At 37.9% G+C, this 23,280-nt stretch overlaps 1 protein-coding gene across 1 annotated transcript in view; it reads left to right on the top strand.

Moving 5' to 3' along the window:
• Window positions 1-701: 701 nt before the first annotated feature.
• The window catches only part of LOC102218962 (neural-cadherin-like), a 144,899-nt gene continuing 122,320 nt past the window's right edge, over window positions 702-23,280 (top strand). Inside the window, exon 1 of the mRNA XM_014469793.2 lies at window positions 702-2,274. Within this exon, the coding sequence (XP_014325279.1) occupies window positions 1,317-2,274 (958 nt within the window). The 5' untranslated portion in view covers window positions 702-1,316. The remainder of the gene's footprint in view (window positions 2,275-23,280) is intronic.

The following is a 23,280-nucleotide window of genomic DNA, read 5'->3' as shown; positions in this document are numbered from 1 at the left end:
TCTAGACCTGGACTCGGATAATCGTGTTGAGTTGAAAAACAATGTTCAAAGATTCTCCCCATCCAACAAAAAATTAAGCGCATAGATGTGCAAAACTGCTATGGACATAATCCAAAAGGATAGAAGATCAGATTGTAGCAAAAATTGTTTTAAAGTATTTACTCTGAAAATTAAATATCTCAAACAAAGTATCTCTATAGACTCACAGCTTTACAAATAATATATCATATTAAATCTTATTTTGGGAAAAGAAAATGTTCAAGTCTGTGCCCAGAATAAAACGACTATGTTCTCTTTCATTATAGCCACTTTGTGTACAGAGTTACTGCTAAGGCTTCATAGATACCTTGGACTGGTTTTGCCTTAATAATGGATTTTTTCTTCCATTACTGGGAATTACTATTAAATTAATGCTTCAGTCCTTAATGACATATTTAATAATTGTTGCAATGATTTTAAATTTAGACTCTAAATGCAGCAACATTTAATTTTGAGAGCTAAGCTGCTTTTTTGCTATATACATAAATCACTTTGTCATCTTTACCATATAGAGTTTGATCTGCATCTGATTTTTGTGTGTTGAATGAAAGATAGAGATGATCACATCTGATCAGGGCTAATAAAAAAAATACCTTTTAAGCAGTTAACCCACATATAGAAAAAGATCTTGTCTCCTTTCCTCACCATCTGTAGACCCATTCTTCCAGAGGGCGGGCCTCGCACTGTCACTCATGTCAGTCCGGCGTCCTGATTGGTCTCTCTCCTGCGAGGGGCCAGTGAGCGGTGCGATGCAGCCACATGGAGCCAGCCTGATGCATCTGTGTCCGTTAGTCTGTTCCATCCTCCGGAGGAGTCAACCCGGAGAGTGTGGAACACTTTGGCGCATCATCAGCATCTATATGCTGGAACTTTCTTTTTTAAACTGAGCAGAGAGAAATTATACTCCAGAATATATTTTTCGTCACTGTTCTTTCTATTCATGCGTCTTTCGTGTCCCCAAGAAACGTTGGGAAATAGGACCAGTTTGATCCATGCGTAAAAGTCCTTGTTGGGTAATTTATCCAGAGGACTGTCGGATTCCGTCCTGCGCTCTAGATGGAGGTTTCTTATCCTTCATGACAGTGGATCTAGGTCTTTTTGAGCCTTTAAAAGGAATAATTTAATAAACTTAGCTGAAAAAGACTTGTGCTTCATCTAGAAAGATAATTCCTATTTTGCGCTGTTTTAAAGTGGATCTATGTGAGAGAAGTGCCCGTTTTTGTGGCTCCCGTGGACATTTTGCTGTCTTTTGTAAGTAAAACTGTTTTAATGGAAACATGAACAAAGGTGCAAGAGAAGCGGTTCTCCTGAACACCTTCCACCTGCTGCTGCTCCTGCTGCTGGTTTATGCTCCACCGGTGAGTCTCTCCGCGCAGCGCAGGCATCCAGCGCGCTACTTTGGCCACATCGCTGAGAACTCCCCGGCTGGATCGCCCGTTGATGGGGTCGCAATCCCGCTAGAAGCCGGAGTCTGCTCCGGTGCAAATCTTGACGGCAGCCTGTACGGGAATTATCCCTCTGATTTCCGGATCGTTTACGACTCTGAGCGTCGGGACCGTTTGATTCTGGTGTCCGCCAAACCGCTGGACCGAGAGTTTATAGCGATGTACGAGTTGACGGTGGAACTCCCGCCCATGTGCCAGACGAGACCGGCGGTCGTCCAGGTTGAAGTGTCCGACAGGAATGATAACATCCCCCAGTTCCTCAGCGGGAATAAAACGGTGGAAGCGGATGAGCTGGCGCCGCTTGGAACCGTCTTGGCTCGCTTTGACGCAAAAGACGGCGACGCGGAGAGAAATGGACGCACAACTTTTTACGCATCGCCACAGTCCCGTTTGCTTCACGTGGTGTCACAAACCGGCCAGGTGAGGCTCGTAGGGTCGCTGTTGGGGGTCAAGCAGCTCACCCTGCGGCTTTACGTGAAGGACGGCGGGGACGTGGAGCTGATCGGTGACCCGGTGTTCCTTCGCGTCGACGTTCGCGGCTCCGGCAGAGCGCGGCGCAGACCCCGTGCTCTGTCCGAGGATCTGAGCTACACAGTGACCGTACCGGACCACATCAGAGTGGGTGATCTGGTGTTCACTGTGCCGGACCAGAGGTTCGACCAGCGGTGGTTCGAGGTGATATCCGAGGCCGACTCACCCGTACAGATCGAAAGGGACTCGGGGCGCTTGTACCTTGCGCGCAGTCTGCGGGAGCCTGCGGAGGTGGTGGTGAAGATCCAGAATCTGCGAGGTAAGACACAGACCCTTCATTCGTCCCTGCGTAGAGACGCAAAAGTAGCTTTACAGGATTCGATTCAAGCTGGTGTTTTGGTTTCTGGCTCAGTTGGTTTCTTAAAATTCTGTGCTTAAGATCATGAACAGTGCTTTTATTGTTGGGATCTAATTGTTTCTAAAGTTTGTTTGCTTTAAATCGGTGTTTTTCTGGGCGTAAAGCAGGATCTGAAGAGAAATAAAATCCGGATGCTAAATGTAACTTTATCAAAAATAATCTTTTAATTTTGGAAGAATTCATCTTCTGATCGGAGGTCAAATGAACGTATTTGAGTGGCACAATTGCAGTCTGGATTTGAACCTTTGGAAGCAAAAAGATTAGGGTAATGGTTAGGTGCTCTTCCCACCATAAAGAGTTGAAGCTCATCACCAAAGATAATTTGGTTCAAAAAAGAGCAGAAACTCGCAAAAAATATGACAATAAATGCTTTTCAGCTGATTTTTGACAAGTAATTTATCATAAATAACTTTTAAACACCCCACTTTTGTTTACAATGTAAATTAAAAGCAATTCAATACTTTTTTTATTTCAAAATTGTGTCTGGCCTTATTCCGCCAGAGAACATCTTGATTGAATGAAAATAATTTCAAACCTATATCTGGAAAACGTTTGGATAATTCAGGGCCTGTATAACAAGCAACCATCGGCCACTTTGTTAGGTACACCTGCTTAGTTCTTCTTTTTCACAAGTGAAACAACAGATTACATGTCAGCAACTCAGAGCATTTAGGTGTGGTGAAGATGACTTGCTGAAGTTCAAAGCCAGCATCAGAATGGAGGGAAAAAAAGGAGATTTAAGCAAGTTTGCAGTTTTCAGAAACTGTTGATTTAATCGTAACCATCTGTCAGGTTTACAAAAATGCTTTGTTGTTGTCAGAGGTGAGAGGAAATGGGCAGACATGAGGAATATGACCGCTCCGAAAAGCTCAACGTGTCAAACGGTGAAGCAGATGGGCTAAAATTGGACAGTAACAATGGATGGTATCTTGTTTGTAGCTCTTGATTCAGACAGAGAGTAAAGGAGCATTGGAATTTAGCCAGAGGTTGTGAGGTTTCCATAAAGGAAGAGTGTAGAAACTCTTTACTAGAGTTATCCTTGTTCATATTTTAGGTTTCATGCAGCTTCAGAAAGTTTCCTTTCACAGTGCTGTGCAGATTTTTCCTATGTTGAGAAGTGAGAAGTGTTCATTCAGTCGGTGTGTGTGTGTGTGTGTAACGGCCCATGTGTTGGCTCTTCTCCAGCAGTTTGAATTGACCCCAACCGTCAACGGCTACTTTTCTGCTCTTTCATTCATTCTTCACAACTCTCCACAGATCCCTGCCAAGTGTGTGTGTGAGAGAATAGAGGGAGTGTGTTAGGTTGTGTGTGCTGCCAGCAGACTGTTAAAGGACAAACAGTGTTTAGTTTGTAAGGTGTGAGCAAGCACACCCCAAAACACTTCACACACAGATTTTAGTTTTCCAGTTAGGAGAGGAAAAGACACACACACGTCGCTCCAGAAGCTTTCACTGGAGCTGAATGTTCAGATGGTTAAAGGCTCCTGATAGAGAGGATTTATTTTTGCTGCATGTTTGACTTCTGCAATGCAGCAGGAATTCATTTGCATTGTTAACTCCACTTAATCTACACAACAAATTAAGTTATGAAGTACTTATCTCATCTGCCAGTGTTTATTGGAATCCAGATGGAGAGTGGGTAGTTATTATTTTTTTCATTCTTCAGTAAAAACATTCTCATTATATCACATGCAGTATGTATAACCTTTGACATTCAGCTCATATAACGAGGAATAAAAAATCTTTTTCTTAAGCATATCTTAAGTTAAGTATCATGTCAGTTTTTTTTAATTTTTTTTTATATTTTGTGAATTATCAGTTGTAACCATGAGCAGCTGATATGAGTGGCATGCTCCATAAAAATAACATATATTTCCAGTGTTCACTAGTAGTTTCCTACTAGTCCTTTTGTTTCCATTCAGTTAAGTTAAAACAGTTACACTCAGATAAATAAGGCTAGGTGGGGTGATCAAAAGATCATATTAATCAGAATATTTCCAGAAAATAAATCATGATAACATTCCAACATTGGCCTTTTTTCAGAGCGTGAATAAGTACAAATGTAAAGTTACTGACGAGGTTCATGTTAAATTTAACCTCCTCAGTCTGAAGAGCATGTTCTCTTCAGTTTATTCTGTATAATGACAAATATACTCAGCATAGAGCACAGCTTATAGTGGAAACTATACCTTTTTGTAGCTCATTTTGCATCTTTAGATGTTCAGCTATAACAGGAAACCAGCTAGTCTCATCTAAACTGGACAGGAACAGATTGAAAAAACTAACAACTCAATTTCAGCAGAAACACTGGAGTTTGATTTTCATATAATCAACATGAAAGACTTGATTTAGCCAAATTTCCTCAGCTTTTTGGACTGGTATCATGAACAAACTGTTGGCGGCTGGTCTTCTAATGACAGGGGATGGTAGTCTTACATTACTTCCTGTAATAAGAGCCCTTCATAAACGAGTGTTTGTTAATTATACTCTTAGGTTTTTGATAACAGTAATTTATTTTGTTAAAAAATATACTTTCTGGATATTTGTTTTAGTTGTCTAGATGTTTGGTTCTTGGAGATGTCAATTTATTGAAAGTTTCTTCTACTTTGCATGTAGAGTCATTAATTTTACACAGTCTTGTTTTCATCGTCTTTACACACACATTCCTCCAGTTTTGAACATTTTCTTCTTGGTCACAAAACTTATCTTTTGGTCTTTTGTATTTCACATGTACAGGAGGAAGATTGTTGAAATTGAGAATTGTATCCATCGTGATTCATCAACATACTTTATTTGACCATTTATGAATGAAAGTTGTGGTCAGAAGTTGCATGATGTAATGATTATTTAAATAATTGTCAACTAATTTAGTCAGCAGTTAATCATTAACTTGAATAAAGAGATTTTGAAAATGACCTTTTCCTTTCCTACTAATGGTCACTATAGGAATGCTGTTATTGCATTTTAGGTAATAAAATGTGGTTTCGTATTTTATTTGTATCTTTTAATGTGTTTCTAATATTGCATAAAAAAGGCTTAAGTGGTTAAATCATGACAATAATTAATAGACTAATTGATTACTAAAATAACCTTTAGTTGCAGGTTTTGTCCTGAATCACTTAAGATTAAAGTTTACAATATAATATACATGCTTTCCAAATCATTTGGGTAACTGTGGTGATGTCTGAATAAATATTTCAACTTTTAAATCAAACTTCTCTCCAATGCCTTTAAGAAAATCTGATCGTCTGTCCATCACAATAAACAGTCAAAATTTAGGATAATTAAAACAAATCAAGGGAAATATTTGGGAGCAGCGTTAATCAGAGCTGCTGGCCAATATTTAGTCAGTCTGAAGTGTGCTGATGGCCAGCAGCTCTGATCTGGTTGACGGGTTGAAATGTCATCCAGATGCTGCTGTGACCCCGTCACACTCAACCTAAAGTAAATGTTTAACCAAGAGCCTAAAGTCCTCACATCTGGACAGCCATGGTGGCAGCTTGATGTTCTGGTGAGGTCTGGCTAATCAGTCAATCCAAACAGCATCTTTGGTATTTATTTGTAAAAATTAGTTGTGTTTGCTCACCTGGAGCTCTCCCAGGTCTGAACACATGGACGGCAGCAGAACCAGAGCTCTGGACAGGAAGCTGTGTTTGTGTTAAAACAGAACGACAGGGCCCAGGTTGGCTGCGGTCTGTGGCCACAGAGGAAGAGAGTGGGATTTGGGCGGAGCGGGCTGTAAACTGTCCGGCTGATTGAGACGGCCTGTCTTTCGTCGGCTGCGGTGGAGATTTAGATGTGTGGGAACGAACTCCGAGCAGCAAACGTCTGCTTTGAATTGTCTTCAGGCATTCAGTGAGAAACATCGGGCCAAAGTTTGGACATCAGTGACTAAATCATTTTGGTAAAAAAAAAACAAACATATTTTGATATCAGTATCTTTCTCCTTCACATTCATCTGCTCTCACACCAATCACTTGCATTTATTCAGGCCTCTTAATTATTTAAAAATCAAAGTGGACTCTGTATGTTGTGCATCACTGCAGATTGAAATGAGTGGAATGATGCTGAATTGTTCTCGACTCTTTGGTAAATGAAAAATGTTTTTTTTGTTGTTTTTGATGTTTAAGTGAGCCTTAAATATTATTTATTACCTTAACACATAAATATATTAATGGGGGCAAACTGTTTGTGGGTCAAATGAACAGTATGTTTAATAACTACTTAAGCTTATTTTCATAAGGTACTTTTATCCCAACTAATGAGCGCATAATTTAATTTACTGAATATAACTGAATAATTCAGTTTTGTTAGATGTGCACTTAAAAATATGCTGTAGTTGTTAACAAATGGCCATGCAAAACTGCAACGCTGCCAAAGGAATCTGGAGCTTTTAAAAATAGAAAAATAAAATTCTGAATTCTGCTTTAAAAGTCAGGAATGAATGGAAACATTCTAATCATTTAGCTGGCCTCATATTAATGATTTTAAAGTGTTTTTTTTTTATTTGGACAGAAAGCCTTTTGCCTTGTTTTGAGCTGCATTGATCAGGTTTCACAAGGTCTACCAGTGTATAAACCTTGATCTACTTCAGATAATAGACTGTGTACCGACAGAAATGAACTATTAGAAATGTTTGAAAAACATTTTCACATCTAACTTCACTCAACTTTATTGTATTTAAGCAGACTACAGTTTTATTAAGGTCAAAACTAAACTTCAAGACAAACTGAGTGAGTTTAGATATAACTAAGGTAATTTTAGTCCAAATATAAAACAGTGCAGTTTTTCCTGTAATTAAGCAACTATACAAATGTAAATAATTATTCTTATGATGGCTTCTGTGAAGTTTTGGATGCGCTGTTTTGCGCTGTTTCTGCGCTGTTTTGGATTTAATGGCCATGTCGAATCATTTTCCAAATCTCATTCTGAACCCTTTATTTCTGTTTACCCGCTTCTCACTAATATATGAAACACAAAGTTAAGCATTTGAAGTTGTCTGAAGTCCGTGTTTTGTCTGCATGAATGAACAACCATGCATCTTCTGGGGTGAAAATAAAAGATTCACTCATGTTAAATCACTCTTGGGAGGATGCAACCCAAAGTTAAACTTTCATGACTGTATGGTCAAGAATTTTTCACTCTATAAACCGAAAAGCTGCATGTGTCAGATACTGTTTGTTGCTGCACTCTGAGCATCTCATGGATTGTCTTTGCGTTTTCAACAAGGCAAAATGTCTTTTAGATAATGTTCTTTTTGGCGTTTCTAGAAATATCTTTAACTGAAAAACTAGGAAACTAAAGGAAGAACTCTAAAAAAGGAGGATGAAGGTTTTGCAGTGAATAATGTATCACAATAAGTTTGTAGACAGTTAAAGAATAAGTTAGGCAGAGATTAAACCAAGAATCAAAGTGAGACAAATCTGATTCTTGAAAAGAACAACTAATTTTGAGCAAATCCTTGTTTTTTTTATAATTTACAACTTGAAAGCAAAATAATTTCCTTCTAAAAATTGAGCACAAAACTGACAGAAATCAAGGTTAATAAAAAATAACCTACATAAAAATCAATTTTCAACCACATTTATTGGAAACAATTAATGTTTTTAAGCTGTTAAAAGTCAACTCTTTGGTTATCTGTAAATGTTTTTGAAATAGAAAAAAGCATCATGAATGTTTTATTGAAAAGTAAATATTAGTTTTGCAGTTTTATTTTGGACAATAACTGATATCTTGTTTTTTTGGACTGTGCTGACAGTGTTTGCTCTTATTTATTCATTAATACATTATTCTTTCAGAGATCCACTGATGTTTTCTAACACTAATGACTTTGGTGTGTTCCATCAATAAATGATTGAATGATTGAATGAAAGTTTGATTTTAAGAATGGCTGCCCAATAGTCTTTAAGTTAAGAAGTCAATGACAGTCTAATTGTAACATGACAACCTCCACCACCAGTGCCGGGCCCTGGGGGATGACGTTCCTAACAGCATCAGGATGCTCATCTGAAGCCTATCGCTAACGCTGCGATAACCGTTATCCCCAGCCGGGGCCCGAGCGCCAAAGACTTTAAATTCTGTTTGTCAATAAACTCTTCTAATTGTCTTCTCATCTCCGTCTGAGTCTCTCCAGATTGAAATGACAGCATAATCTGCACATATCCATTATTTATAACTAGTATAACTTTTAACAAGCACTGCAATTGTTTACCCATCAGCATTTTGTTGATTTACTATGTTGATTTTTTTAAACTGTATTTTCTAAGGAAGCAAAGTCTCATAAAGGAATTTAAATTAATTTAGATTTATTAAGTAATTTAAATAACATGTTTAAAGGCAATGAAATAAAAAGACAAACAGACCCAGATTGTTTTTTGTTGTACTAAAAGAAGACTAAAAATATTCACACAGGGAAAAACACTGTCTCATTAAAGGTAATAAATGTGTTTATTTGCATATTTAAATGAGAAACTCGTTACTGTTGACTGCAATTAATTCATCCGCCTGCACACTGACGGGCCTTTTTTCCTCAGCTCCACTGTATTTAACTGTTATTAATTGTTTAAGTTTAATATGCGTTGAATACGCACAAACACACACATGGACACACAAGGCACATAATTACCCAGACATGGTCCTGTTCTGTCAGGTTTCCGTGCAGATCTTCGGTGCTTGGCAGCCCTGAGGTGACAAACACACTTACAGCTTTTTTTTCTGGTTTATTCTATTGTCTTTATTTCTGGATTCAGCCTGCGGCCCGAAGCAACCTGCCACAGCGCCACATGTTTGCATGCGTGTGTGTGCGTGTTTGTGCTTGTGTGACACCAAACGCAGTAGTATCCTCCAGGCTGCTGTGCTTCACAGCGGTTGTGAGTCTGTCAGCGTCACACAGATTGATCATAATTGTCTGATATTTAGTTGCAGTTATTTTCATTCTGCACACAGACTTTTAATTTCTTTATGAGGTTAATTATAAGTTACAATGTTAAAGTAAGGACTGGCCACTCAACTTATAAAGATTATTTCAGGTTAAATATTTAGTAAGTGTTGTGGTTTGACATGCTGTGGTTAAGGTGAGAGGGCTTGGAGCTAGGGAATGCATTAGATTAACGAATCCCCTGAAAAAAGGTGTTCATTCAAGCATATTTGTGTGCGTAGGCTGTGTTAGCGGCAAACACTGTGTTTGTGTAAAGAGCTGCAGGACAAATTATTATGACCAAACAGTGAAGCTCTCAAGCGTGGCCTTTTCAAGGCAACAAAACAGCAACATGCACATAAATAATGAACATTGTTGAAGCTATTTCAGTATTTTTGAATTTCATAAATGCTACTTTGATAAGGTCAAATGCACGGCTGTATCTTGAAGCATTAAGTTGTATATTTCACATATATTTGAGGCATAACTAGATTATTTAAAACAAGGTCGAGAAATAAGCTGATGCAAAACTATATTTAAAAGTTTTTGTAGAAACTGAAACTTAGCAAATTTGTTTTTGTTAGATCCAAGCCACCAAAAATCACTGAATTAATTTTCAGTAGAAAGCAACTGGACATTTAGTTTTCTATGTTAAATAATGAACACAACTTTATAAGAACCTTTCCAGAAACTTCTGAAAAACAGATAAAGACCAAAGAAGAATTTTTCAGTATCCATACAGTTGAATAGAAGGAAGGTTATTTCACAATAACACATCTGTTGCTGTCATCTCTGAAACCAACATTTCCCAAACTGCACTTTGCTCAGATGTTTGAGTTGTTAAAAGCAACAGAATATCCCAAAGTAAGGCTGTAAATAAACCCACAGCCTCTTGGGGGAGCTAATCATACGATAAACGTTATTTTTTAATTTCCACTCCGCTCTCATTCTCGCTCTGTAGCTTTCCATTACTCTCCCATCCAATTGTCTCTGTTTCTCCCTGTTGTCCTAATAGCTTATTGACAGCCAATCAGCTTTGTCCTCGGGCAACATTACTCACCGATCAACAACTAGGACAAGGTCACCTCATCCAAACTGCAGCAATAAACTCTCGACCAAGCAACCATAAGCAGAAGAATGCTGTAGCATTGAAATATTTTTAATATTTGAACTGTTTTAAATCCTACCTTTACTAATTTACTAAACGTTTAGATTCTGTACTTATCAAAATTAGACAAAAACTTTAACAAATGCTCATTGAACTATACTGACTTACATTGCAGAGTTCTGCTTACTTGAGTTTATGGTTGTACTTTGAATGAATATTTGGTCCATTTAAAGTTGTTCAACTGCAGCTCAATTGGATTTAAGTCCAGATTTTACTAGACCACTCCAAAACTTTCACATAGTTTTTTTTGTGCCTTTCAGAAATGGACTTGTTGGTGTTATTTGGATTTTTGCCCTGCTGCATAATCTAATTTTGTATGATTTTATGCCACTGAGCAGGATTCATGGTTCTATCGATTACAGGAAACCTTGTAAGACTGTTAATATAATGTACATTTTCCAAAATGCATTTTGCTGTTATTTTTAGTTTTGTTTATTCATAATCTTTTGATTAAAATTAATTTTTCCTTGCACAGTTAAAATATCTAAGAAAACAACCATAAGATGCCTTTACTGCTATCTCGGTGCCAGTAAGTGCCTACATGTAAAATTACATTTCAGGTAAGCATAAAGTTTAAGAAATTGAAAGCACTTTTTGGCACATCTAGTCCTCTCATATCTTATTTAGTACCTCTACCACTTATGGTTTCCTTCATTTGAGTATTTTTCAGATTTATTAATCATCTGACCATCTGAGGGTGATAGTTGATGAGTGCCCTCAAGTGGTCACATAATTGTTTGCCAGATTATTCAGAAAGTAAGTCAGACCACCATCAGTTGGAGCTCCTCCAAGCATTCAGCATGCCGATGTGAGTGAATCCTCATTAGTGCAGACAGAGCACCTGCTTTGGTAATTTCTAAGAGATTTGAGAACTATTTCTGGTGATATTTATGGTGTCTCAATGTTCCAAAAAATTTATGCCAGTCTGGCTTAGCTGGAGATAAAGTTGTATATACTAGAGTACCAGATGTGCAAAAAGTCAATTTTGGAGTGCTATTATGTAAAGTTACTGAAACACAAGGCAAATGCACATATATTAGACAAGAAATTAGTATGAATCAACTCAAAACCATCTCTTTTCTGACTATTTCTATTTTTTCTTCTTGGCTTTTCTGACCTTTCTAATCCAGACCCTGATTTTACAAACTGAGCTACTTTCTTGTGAGACAGACTGAAAACAGATTTAGAAGGAGTCTAGCAGAAGAATTTAATAATAAATCACATGATTATGTCTTTGTTCATTTACACACGGAAAACTTACACCAGTGCATAAAAAGAAAAGTGAATCATGAGCACAGTTTGACAACTAAAGTTCTTGAGAGAAGACACTGCCTGCTTTCTTCCCCATTGTTTTGATCTGTTTTGTTAGTTTAAAAAAGACAGAAATTTTATAGTTCATATTACATAAAAATTGTATGTCCATCTCCTCTCCTCTCGTTCATCTCTCCTGCCTCTCAGGTGAAGGATAGGATAAATAGAGGCGAAGTGAATAATCTGCAGTCAGACTTTATTTCTCCTTCAGTAACTGAATTAAACAACAAATCCATCACAAATGACCTGTGCATGCAGTCAGCTTGCACACATCAATGCAAGCAAAAACACACAAGCGCACGCCTGAATAATGACCTCAGTTTGGCGTGTGTGTTGGTGTGTTTGTGAGAGATGCTGCGTGTCTGTTTCATGCATGTCGACCCACTCCCTTAATGCAAACTCACACACACGCTCGGAGCCTCAGGGCTGCTACACGTCATTGTGTGTGTGTGTTTTGATGTGTCCTCGCTAATTGTCTCACATCACACTCTGTTGCTGCTCTTTTCTTCCAGCTCAGGACGGATGGGTGGTTGCACAGAAGGATGTAGCTGCTAATGCAATGTTGTTTAGTTTCAAAAATATATTCAGAGATTCTTTTATAGTTTGTGTTAAAGTTTTACCTGATATGGTTCCACTCTTGGTTAAAACACAGCTTTTTCTCCCTTCAGGCACCACATACTTGCTAACAGGCAGTTTTTATTAGTTCAGTTGGATATTTACACTGTACTTGATGCTATTGTATATGGTTAAAATAGAAATATTTTGTAAGAGGTTTGGGAAATCTTACAATACTTCTCTGATCACTGCCATGTAAATAGCTTGAAAAGAATGAAAACCCTGGTGAACAGAAGTGAGGACTGTTTGGACACTAATCATTGTGTCAGATTATGAGACAAGACAATGAGTGACAGTGGATTACGGTTCAGTACATTTAGATTGTTCTGTAGAACGTAACTCCAAACTATTGGTGGAAAATCTGCCTATTGGCAAATTTTTCATTAGAGCATAATTTGAATATCTAAAAGAAACCATAGTTGCTGGCAAGTGCTGCTAATCCACCTCACTTGCTTTTTCTTCTCCTCTTTAAATCTTTGGCTGGTCGTATAGAAAACCGTGCAGTGAGATGTTGTTCAATATGTTCAAGTTGTTAAAATTACAATGCAGTTGTTGGCATTCAAATCAATTTGATGTATTTAGGTAGCACCAACAACAGCAAATGTAAAAGACACAGCGGTCAAATTCATATTCAGTTATGTAGAATTAATCAGATCAGTCCAGGTCTTATTGACGCAATGTCAAAATCAGTTGAACATGAAATAGCAATTGGATAAAAGTTATCTGTCTGAGGAGGCAGAGCTGATTGCATTAAGTCATTGACTTTGCATCAGGAACTCTAGCAGAACAAGCATGTGTTCTGCGTGTTGTCACATTTCTATACAATAAATAGAAGGTCTAAGTTTTGTTTTATTGTTTTTTATTGTTTTGCAAGAATTACACAAACTGACCACATGGTGAAGCTTTTAGATAAGAAACACTGATAAAACCCAAGGAAATGTTCAGATATGCGTTGACTATAAATTCACAATGTCTTTGTTTTGTGCAGTAAATATGAAGGTGAATTATTATTCTAATCTTGAATTACCCATTTGCAAAATTTCAAAGGGATGCTGCTGCTCTCTACTTCTTTTTTCTGAATTAATTGATGGGCATCGATATTTTTACCAAAGCACCTTTGAACAAAATTAGATTTGAGTTTGACAGACAAGAGCAAGACCAAAGAATGCTAATCTTGGAGAAAAAACCCCGTTGTCTTCAAGGATAAAAGAGGTCGTTCCACATGTAAGTGATGAGGAAAACTTTTAAGGACCAAGATAAACTGTGGAACTCATCGGCTCTTAGAGCTGTGATTTGTCAGTTTCATCCATCAGCACTTTATGACCTTCACTGATCCCTGAAGCGTGGAGAATCACCTTAAAAACCTTGACGTCTCCTGAGCCCAGGCTTGTCCATCAATCCCCACCATGACACCACTTGTGCTCCCTTTGTCCTCCGCTTCCTGCTCTCCCCTGAGCTCTCCATCCCTCTCACCCTTGCAGTCTTCCCCAGGGGAGATCGGTTCTCCGTGGGCTCAAAAAACTTTCAGAGATGAAGGAACGCTCTTGGCTCACTCTTCATTTGCTTCCAGCCAAGGTCGCCCTGCTGATTTGAAAGTATGCTCTGCAGCTTATCAGCTCTTTGCTTGTCTCCTTAGGGGATGAGAGGAGGGGAAATGGTGATCCCTGTCCTCCCCATAAAATATAAAACTTTAGGGGTTACGTATTTTATTATTCATGGGCTGCAGCTTTCATTATGTCCTATATATGCTGCTCTATTTGCATGCACACCAAAACAGGTGCCTACATTGTTTTAAACTGTGTGATTGTGAGCGTGAGTGGGAATAAAAATAGCAATAGGTATTTTGTTCCAGATAACACAGTAGGAGTGTAACAGGTAAACCTTATATGGATGCAAACTCAACTAAAAACCCACCTGTTTAAGATTGTATTTGAAACGTAATCAATTACAAATTTATTGATGGAACCTGAATTAATGTCGTGTTGTGATTGTTGATTCTATATTGCATTGTGTTTCTGTGTTTGATATGATGTAAAGCACTTTGAAATGCCTTGCTGCTGAAATGTGCTATACAAATAAAATTTGATTGATTGATTGAAACAATACAACCCTCGAGAACCAATTTAATTTTTATATTATAATTTACATGTTTTACAATGCCTTAAATATTGTATTTATGTTTATATCAATTTCTCTAGTGTCTGTGTTTTATTTTGTTCTTGATTGTTTCTTGTTTGAAACCAAAGGAACTTCTACGTAAATGGTCTTTATCCACTTTAATAATATAAGAGCATGAAGATAAATGTCTAACTACCTGAAGAATCCTTAAAAGTCGACAAACAAACTTTATTGAACTGAAAGTTTATACAATATCCAAATAAATTTGTGCTTTAGAATTGACATTTTCAAATTAATAAAACGGTAAATAAAAAATTTGCTCTTACGCTATTAGCGTTTTACTGGATTAGCAGAAGAGTGCCCACCACAGATTTAGCTCTTCAATTCAATTTGATACAATTCAGTTTTATTTATATAGCATCAATTCACAATAAATGTTGTCTCGAGGCACTTTGCAGAAAAATGATTTCAATTCAATCCTACCTACAGTCGTGTTGATTCAAATAATCGCACTTGTAGCTTTAGCTACGGACTTAGGGGTCAAAGTTGAACCGTTACCCAAATCTGAAGTCTTGTGCAGCCTCTAACAGTTTATTTTTTCCCAATTAGCTTGAATTTAACTCTCACCTGCCAACCATGGGTGTCTTCATGTTGATGCACATTGTTAGTTTAAATCCTCACATATCACTTTGTACGCAGGCGAAGAAGTTAAAATTGAAGTCTCGTCTGAACACTTTGATCTAATCCAAATGATTTATGCATTTCCTTCATGGCTTGTAGCAAAACTAGAAACTAGACTTTTAATGGATTTCTTCTTGTTGTTCCATTATAAAGGTCAGGTCTGTGGAGAACATGGTAATCGCTGTCCTGTTGACAGATTCAGACACTTTAACTATTATTTATGCTGCTATATAGCAACCTCTAAGCACTGATTGGTTTTGTAGGTATGGATATCTGTTGTTTATACACTTTCTGGTGAACAAGGTGTATTTTCTTCAGATGTCTGTCCCTAATGACTGTTTTATTGAGGCATTTCTCTAATACCCAGCTAAACACTTAGCTGGAGCACAGGGGACCTGTGCAAGCAGTAGTAAATCTGTGCGCCGTCACAAAGTAGAGCTAATCTGTTTGTGAGTACTCTGCAAGGAAAACATCTAAAAGTCAGAAATCTAATATCAGAACATAAAATCAAGAATTTGTGATTTAAAACTTAAATATTTCATTATTGATGCAAGATTAAAATAAAGCACGGTAGAAAAAAAAATGTTTTTCTAAACTGAGCAAGTAAACATCTCGTGCAGAATGCAGCGGCAGCACTTAGGGAAGTGTGCTTTAAGAAGAGGAAGGGCTTTCATTATGGCCTCATCTGTGCACACACTCACTCACACATCTTGCTTAGTTACTACTTATCGCCTCTCGCTAAGCTTTGGGAGAGAAGATATTGGGGACATTCAACATTTTCAGGAGGCAGCTTGGTTTCCAGCATTAAAAGCACTTTTCTGCATGTGTAAGCAAGATTTGCAGTGAACTTCCTGTCACCTTCTTTTCCTGCTTCCTCCTCCCTCCACCTTCTGCGTGATACAACCTTTTTCTCATTAATGCACTGATAATGAGAAATGTTATAGGAATACACTCTTAGCCTAACAGTAAGCTTTTTTCTGACATTTAAGACAGGCATACAACCTTACTTCCTGTTTAAGCAGTTTTGAGTGTGAAGCAATATGTTTACATTTGCTTTGATTTACAGGAATACAAAGTGTAATGCTTTAATAACTAGGAAAATATTGATATACTACTTTTTCCAGTGCTTAACCATAGACCTGTATGAAATTAAATTATATATTGAACATTTTCTCCTTTACATCTACATAAGACTAAAACTCTTAATATTTTAGATGTTATTTTTTTGGTGATATTAACAAAAGTGAAGCATTTTAATTGTTTTTTATATTGATGTTTCAATATCAATGGAGATGTTCTTGTGCCGTGTTTGCTCTCATTCTTAAGAAATACAATTTTACCTGGAGATGCAAAACAAATTTATCAAGAACATCTGCTGTACATCTGAATATCTGTTATGATTAAAAACTAAAAATGGATTTCTGTTTCTTGGTTTCAGCATGCATATACTTTGACAGTAAGGACAGAAATACTGTTTTCAGAAGAAAGAAATTAGTTGAGTCAGTAATTTGCAACACCAAATTATTTGCAGAAGATTCCCTTGTCGTCCAGAATATGAAAGAAGACAATAAAGTAAGAAAGCAAAATATGGTAATGAATGTAAATGTGGTGTAATTCTTTTGATTTGAAGATCCCAAGTTAGTGGTGTAATACAGTAGAGTAATAGAATAATAAAGGAACGGTATGTGCTATTTTTAAAAACCATAAGTTCCAAAAATCTACATTTAGTGCACAAAGCTTCATTTTGTGGTTTATTTTATTGTAAGTAATGTGATTAACCACATTTCACCAGGTTTTACCAGCACAACAGTTTACTACCACTGACCTGTTGTACTTGATATTATTGCTGTTATCATAGCTTTTTCAGCAGGTGGCCACACTTTATGATTTACACACTTTATACTGTATATCCTCTGATCTTCCAGTCTGATCAGTCCATCTGCCGCACACGGCACAGACACCACCAGCTGTCGCCCGGCAGTCCCAGGGTACCTGACCCACATGCCTTCTTCAACACACATTCTGCAAATTATAATAAGACTAGAATCAGCACTTCACAGGGATATCCCACAGAAATCAGTCACCATTTACTTTGCATCACATTGGCTTTCCTTAATTAGGATTAAATAAATGCTGTGTAGAAAGAACCAGGATATTTTTTTATTCTGCAGAACATGGTGATAGCAAAAGAAGTTGATTTTGATGACATTTTTCACTTTTTCCTCAAAAATATATTGTATTTCAGGTTCCATAAAATCTAAATGTAAATTATTTAGAAAGCCCATTTAAAAACAGCAAGTGTACCAAAGTGCTTTATGTACTAATAAAAAAATATATGAAATATAAGCGAAACAAAAATACAAACATTCAACAGAACTAATCAAAAGAAAGGATTAGCTTTTAAAAGAGACTTAAAAACAAGAAGAAAAGACGTCTGTGTAATGAAGCAGTTAAGTACCGATTTGGTAAGAAATTAAGGCATTTTTTAATTTTGAAGTGAAGCAAAATTTATTGGAAATTGTGGTGTTTTTCAATTTTTTTGTATTTACTTTTTAGAACCTCTGTTAAAAACGAAAGGCATCTTGAATAATCATAAAATTGATAAAACTACGAACACTAAAAAATGATTAGATTTGAAGTGAATAGATATGTTATACTCCAGGAGTCAAATGTTTGGACAGAAGAAGAGACCTTTACTATGGCAGCATTATTTTTACATTTGAAGTAACTCTTGATATATTGAAAGGTTTTGCAGATTAAACTGATGCACACAGAGGCAGAAGAACAAGTGAACCACATGCAACTGTGACCCACTGACCTGACAAACGAGACTCTGTCAGGTGAAAACACTTTCACAGAGAAACATAACATGACAGTCAGCCTAACCCCTCACACACACCTAAAATCAGAGACACAACAGGAATGCACTTCGTCTCGAAGTCACATGGTGCAAAGTTTAAAAATCCACACAAGCAGACCTCTTCAGAGCGCAGGTAGTAATGCATTGTGAGTCAGCTTTGTGTTTGGAGCGCTGCAGCCTCCAATGAGCTCTGACAGGACGGGCGTCACTCGCGCTCACACACCCCGAGGGTCCGCCACGTTGTCGTGTGAAAGAAGCCACCATGGCCCCTGATTCCTGGCTGAGCTGTGTTTCTAGATTTTTCTATGTTTCATTTTGCGTCCATGTGCTCATTTTGTTTCGGTTCTACTTGACTTTTCTCTTTAGTAATGTTTGATATGTAAATGTATGGTAATCCATATATGATTACTTACTGAATCATAATCTTTTGTCCAATTTACTCTTGTTAGTCAATAGCTACACGTATCACAATAAGCAATAAATCAATTAATCGCATGAAAAATTAAAAGTAGCTCAATAATTTCCTCTTGATTTATCATTTTTCTTTTTTTTTCTCTATCTACCAAAAACTGGATGACAAGAAGTCTTCAGTCTGGTGCTTTGGTCTCAACTATTACTTTTTTTGAAGAACAATTTTGTTTACACAAACATCATAATTCATTATTTTGTTGTTTCTGTTGTTTTTTTTAATTTATTTTGGATATTTAAAATGTCTTCCAGTTCCAGTGTTGAGTGATCACCAAAATTTAAAGTTGATTGATCTTTGACAAAGTGATCTTGTATTATTATGCCATTACCTTTACATTACTTGAGAATGGTCTCAAAACAATAATATATATTTTTCTCTGAAGAGTTTTTGCGGCGCTAGTGGCTCGTATACTTTTTTGTGACAGTAGGCAGACAGGAAAGAGGGCGAGGACATGCGGCAAAGGTCACCGGAACCGGGGGTCGAACCCACGACGTCCGTGTCGAGGACTAAGGCCTCCAAACGTGGGGCGTGCTAACCCCCTGCGCCACCACAGCACGCCCCTCCAAACAATAATATTAACATTTATTGCAACAATTTCCGGAACAATTTATCGACCAGCAAAATTTGTTATTATGACAGGTCTATCTTCACATACAGATTCTCTATATTGGCAATTTACTTGAAAACAGTTTTTTGTACATTTTTAGTCATTGGAACATCCTCAAAGCAATACTATTAAAATCTGTGCCATCGGTTCGTATAAACATTTCAGTTTTGTGACATTTTTCTTCAGTTTAAAGTTCCTTGAGTCATTCTTGTCTGTCACGTTCTGTTAAATAATTTCTTTCTCTCCTTGTGTTTCTTTTTCTCAGCTGTACACCATTTGTAAACACTCACCTGTTTTCTGTCTACTAATCATCCTCCACAGTATATATACTCCCTGAATTTTTCAGTCACTGTCAGATCGTTCTGCTGCTGACCTCTGATATGTGTGCCAGTTTTCCTCTTTTTTATACGTTATCTTTCTTTGGTTTAGTTGTATTACTAATTAAAACACACGTTGCACTTGAACCCGTCTTACTACGTTTTGGTCCTCCTACACTCTGTATACAACAGGACAGTCATGGTGTGGAAAGTAAATGAGTGCCACCAATCTCTCTAATTAAAGTAACACTTAGAGCAAGATGTTTGTTACGCAGCCAAATGCTGGTTCGTATCTGCTTGGAATAATAAACACCTTATTATTCCAAGATAATAACGTTATTGGGGTGATAAATTTATGTGTAAATATTCTAAAACATTGGCCACATTTTTACCTCAAGGTTATATCGTTGGTCTCATTTCTAAAGCAAATATTCAAACTCTCCAACATTGCTGCAGTTTTCCATCCAGCCTGAAGAACTTTAAACCAGGGGTCTCAAACTCCAGTCCTCGAGGGCCACAGTCCTGCAGTATTTAGATGTGCCACAGGTACAAAACGCTGGAATGAAATGGCTTCATTACCTCCTCCTTGTGTAGATCAGTTCTCCAGAGCCTTAATGACCTAATTATTCTATTCAGGTGGTGCAGCAGAGGCTCATCTAAAAGTTGCAGGACAGCGGCCCTCGAGGACTGGAGTTTGAGACCCCTGCTTTAAACCCTTAGCTAAATTCTTGCTGTTTAGTGTCTTTGTTGGCCAGATTTAAGCATGTCGTGTGTGAACAGCAGCTCTGGTTTTACTCTTGTATTAACTATTAATAAAATATATGAATGGAGAGAGGGAGAACATGCGTGAAACACAAAAGTGGAACAGCTATGAACACGGGTGCACACACGCTCCCCGCTGAGTCCCAATGTGCTGGAGGTGCGAGGACATTTCTATCTACACGTCTGCTGACTTATTGATGCCACTTGTCAAATATAAATGCATCGCTGTGATCCAGGAGAGACAGAGTAGAAGAAATGTTTTTAAAACCAGAAATAAAGAGGAAGTTTCTCTGTTAGCTCTCCCCTCTGGAGCATGTTGGTTTTTCCGTCTGATGTTTAGGGGGCTGCAGGATGAAGAGGAGGAGGAGGTGGATTTCAAAGTGGCTTCCAGGCTAGAGAGTGTTTTACTGAAGATATGTGGCAGCCATTTTGTTGTTTTGTATGTTTTCCTTTTATTTTTGTGCTTTCAGGGCAGGAATTGTCATTTATTTGTCCAGACAAACATACACTTGTTTTATTTTAGGACAAAATGATTCATGAAAACCTTTTGGAGTTTTTTGACTGTTTTCTTATAGAAGCACAGACTGTGAGTTTTTGTGTTATTTGGTTAAAACCTTTAGCACATTTTAAGTTTAGAATTCTTATGTTATGTATTGGACCTGGAAAATCTTGAATAATTTCTTGTTTCTTTAGTAGCAAACATCTCAAAGATAGATATAACATACAATTCCACTTCTGTCGTCAGAGTTCCTATTTATTAGACTGTATCAATGTAAAACAGCGCAACCTGAGAGGTTATAAATGGCATTGTAGCAGCTCTTATTCCAAATTTTATTAAATTAATGTTTTTCATCAAAACTCAACATACAACCCACTATGACAATATGGAATACTTTTAGGAGGATTTAGTAAATTTATTACAGATAGAAAAACAAAAAAATCAAACTGCTCTGTATGAGTTTGTTCTGCAGGTGTCCTTATAAGTTTTAGACTCTAAAACAAACAGCCGGTGGTTCTGTCATCGCTGTGGAGCTGGAAACTCAGAACCTGCTTTACTTTGTTTAATGAGACGTGAAGAAGCTGCAGACGTTCCTGCGTGTTGCTGTAGGTGTCGGGGGTCGGCTCTAACACAATCGATGCTGATGACAGATGCCATGCTGGAGCCCTGCAGCTGCATCGCTGTCTCGTCTTCCTGTGTTTGCTGTTTTTATAGGAGGCTTTTTTCCCAAAGCTGAAATACCAAAGGGAAAAAAGTATCAATAAAGCAATTTGAGAAACAAACTAAAGTGGAACACACAAAATGGATTATTTGTATAAAAGTGTAATTTTCCTTTAAAGTGAGTGAAAAGCAGGTCAGTGAATTCCTGTGTGTCAGCAGCGCCGCATGTTTCACTCCAAAACGCAGCAGGGTGACGCAGTTCTGTCAACATGCCCAGCAGAGACTCCATTTCCCAGAAAACACTGCTCAGAAGTGACTTCTCGATTAAGGTGGGCGATGTCAAGATTTGAGGATGTGATGAAAAGCAGAGGAATGTGATGAATTGGAGGGATTTTCTGGTTTGGGCATGTAGGGGCAGGTTTATGTGGAGACTGAGGCCAACTGTCCTGAAACTAAAAGGACACACAGACAGCTTCTCAGTAAATATGCTTGAAGCTAAAAAAAAAAAAAAAAACTTGGTACAAAGGCAGAATGTGGTACCAAACTAGATATGTAGTTGTTGCATATTCAGATTTGATGTTTTTGTTATAATTCCCTCTTAAAAATTGTCAAGTTTTTGTCTGGAGGCCTTTAGATGTTTCTGCAGTGTGACAGTAATGCAGACACTTCAGTCTGAATATTTTAGCTTTTTTGAAATTTGAAAATGTGTGTATTTCAGTTTACTTCTGAAATATAGCTATGTGTGTTTTGTGTGCATGCTTTATGAGATTTCTAACTTTCTCATCTACATCTATCATGTAGATGATAGATGCAGAGATTACATCTGTTGGACTTGATAGATTTATTGTTTTCTTTTCTTTTCTTTTTTTCTTTTTATTGTTTTATTTTCTTGATAAAGTCCCACTGAATAGAAAATGTATCGTCATCCCAGTAAGCTATATATTAAGAAATGCCAACCCATAGTGCTTTATATCTCATTTGCTATAAACCAGACTTTTGCTAGCTTTTTCATCAGTAGTTCATTGGACTTTCTGAAAGCTATTATCTGTATTTTTACAACTTTTCCAGTTGTAATCCTACCTTAGACTTAGACTTAGACTTAGACTGACTTTATTGTCATTTTGCATGCACAGGGTGTACACAGAACGAGATTTCGTTGCATACGGCTCAGGACAATGTTTTGAGGTTCCAATGTTGTGAGGTTACTCCAGAATAAAATTGGTGAGGTGAGGTGTCCAGGTGAGGTCGTTTGTGATGTGCACCCCCAGGAATTTGGTGCTGCTGACCACCTCCACAGCCGAGCTGTTGATGAGCAGTGGAGCGTGGCTGGGCCGGTTCTTCCTGAAGTCGACGATCATCTCCTTTGTCTTGTCAACGTTCAGGATCAGGCTGTTGTCTCTGCACCAGTCCACCAGCTGCTCCACCTCCTCTCTGTAGTCCAGGTCGTTGTCGTCTCTGATGAGGCCCACCACCGTTGTGTCGTCCGCGAACTTCACGATGTGGTTGGTGGCGAACCTGGGGACGCAGTCGTGTGTCATCAGAGTGAACAGCAGAGGGCTCAGGACGCAGCCCTGAGGGGAGCCTGTGCCGAGGGTGATGACATCGGAGGTGTGTTGTCCGATCCGGACTGACTGAGGTCTGTCGGTGAGGAAGTCTAGCAGCCAGTTGCGCAGGGGGGTGCTGAAGCCCAGGTGTCCCAGTTTTTCTGCCAGATGCTGTGGGATGATTGTGTTGAACGCTGAGCTGAAGTCCAGGAACAACATCCGCACATGAGTGTTCTTCTCCTCCAGGTGAGCCAGGCTCAGGTGTAGGGCGGAGGAGATGGCGTTCTCAGTGGAGCGGTTTCGGCGGTAGGCAAACTGGAACGGGTCGAATGTGGAGGGGAGTCTGGAGACGATGTGTTCTTTTACCAGCCTTTCAAAGC

The sequence above is a fragment of the Xiphophorus maculatus genome, chromosome 3 (assembly GCF_002775205.1).
Source record: "Xiphophorus maculatus strain JP 163 A chromosome 3, X_maculatus-5.0-male, whole genome shotgun sequence".
NCBI lineage: Eukaryota > Metazoa > Chordata > Actinopteri > Cyprinodontiformes > Poeciliidae > Xiphophorus > Xiphophorus maculatus.
Note: the sequence above shows the minus strand (reverse complement) of the source record. Positions and strands in the feature narration are given on the sequence as shown.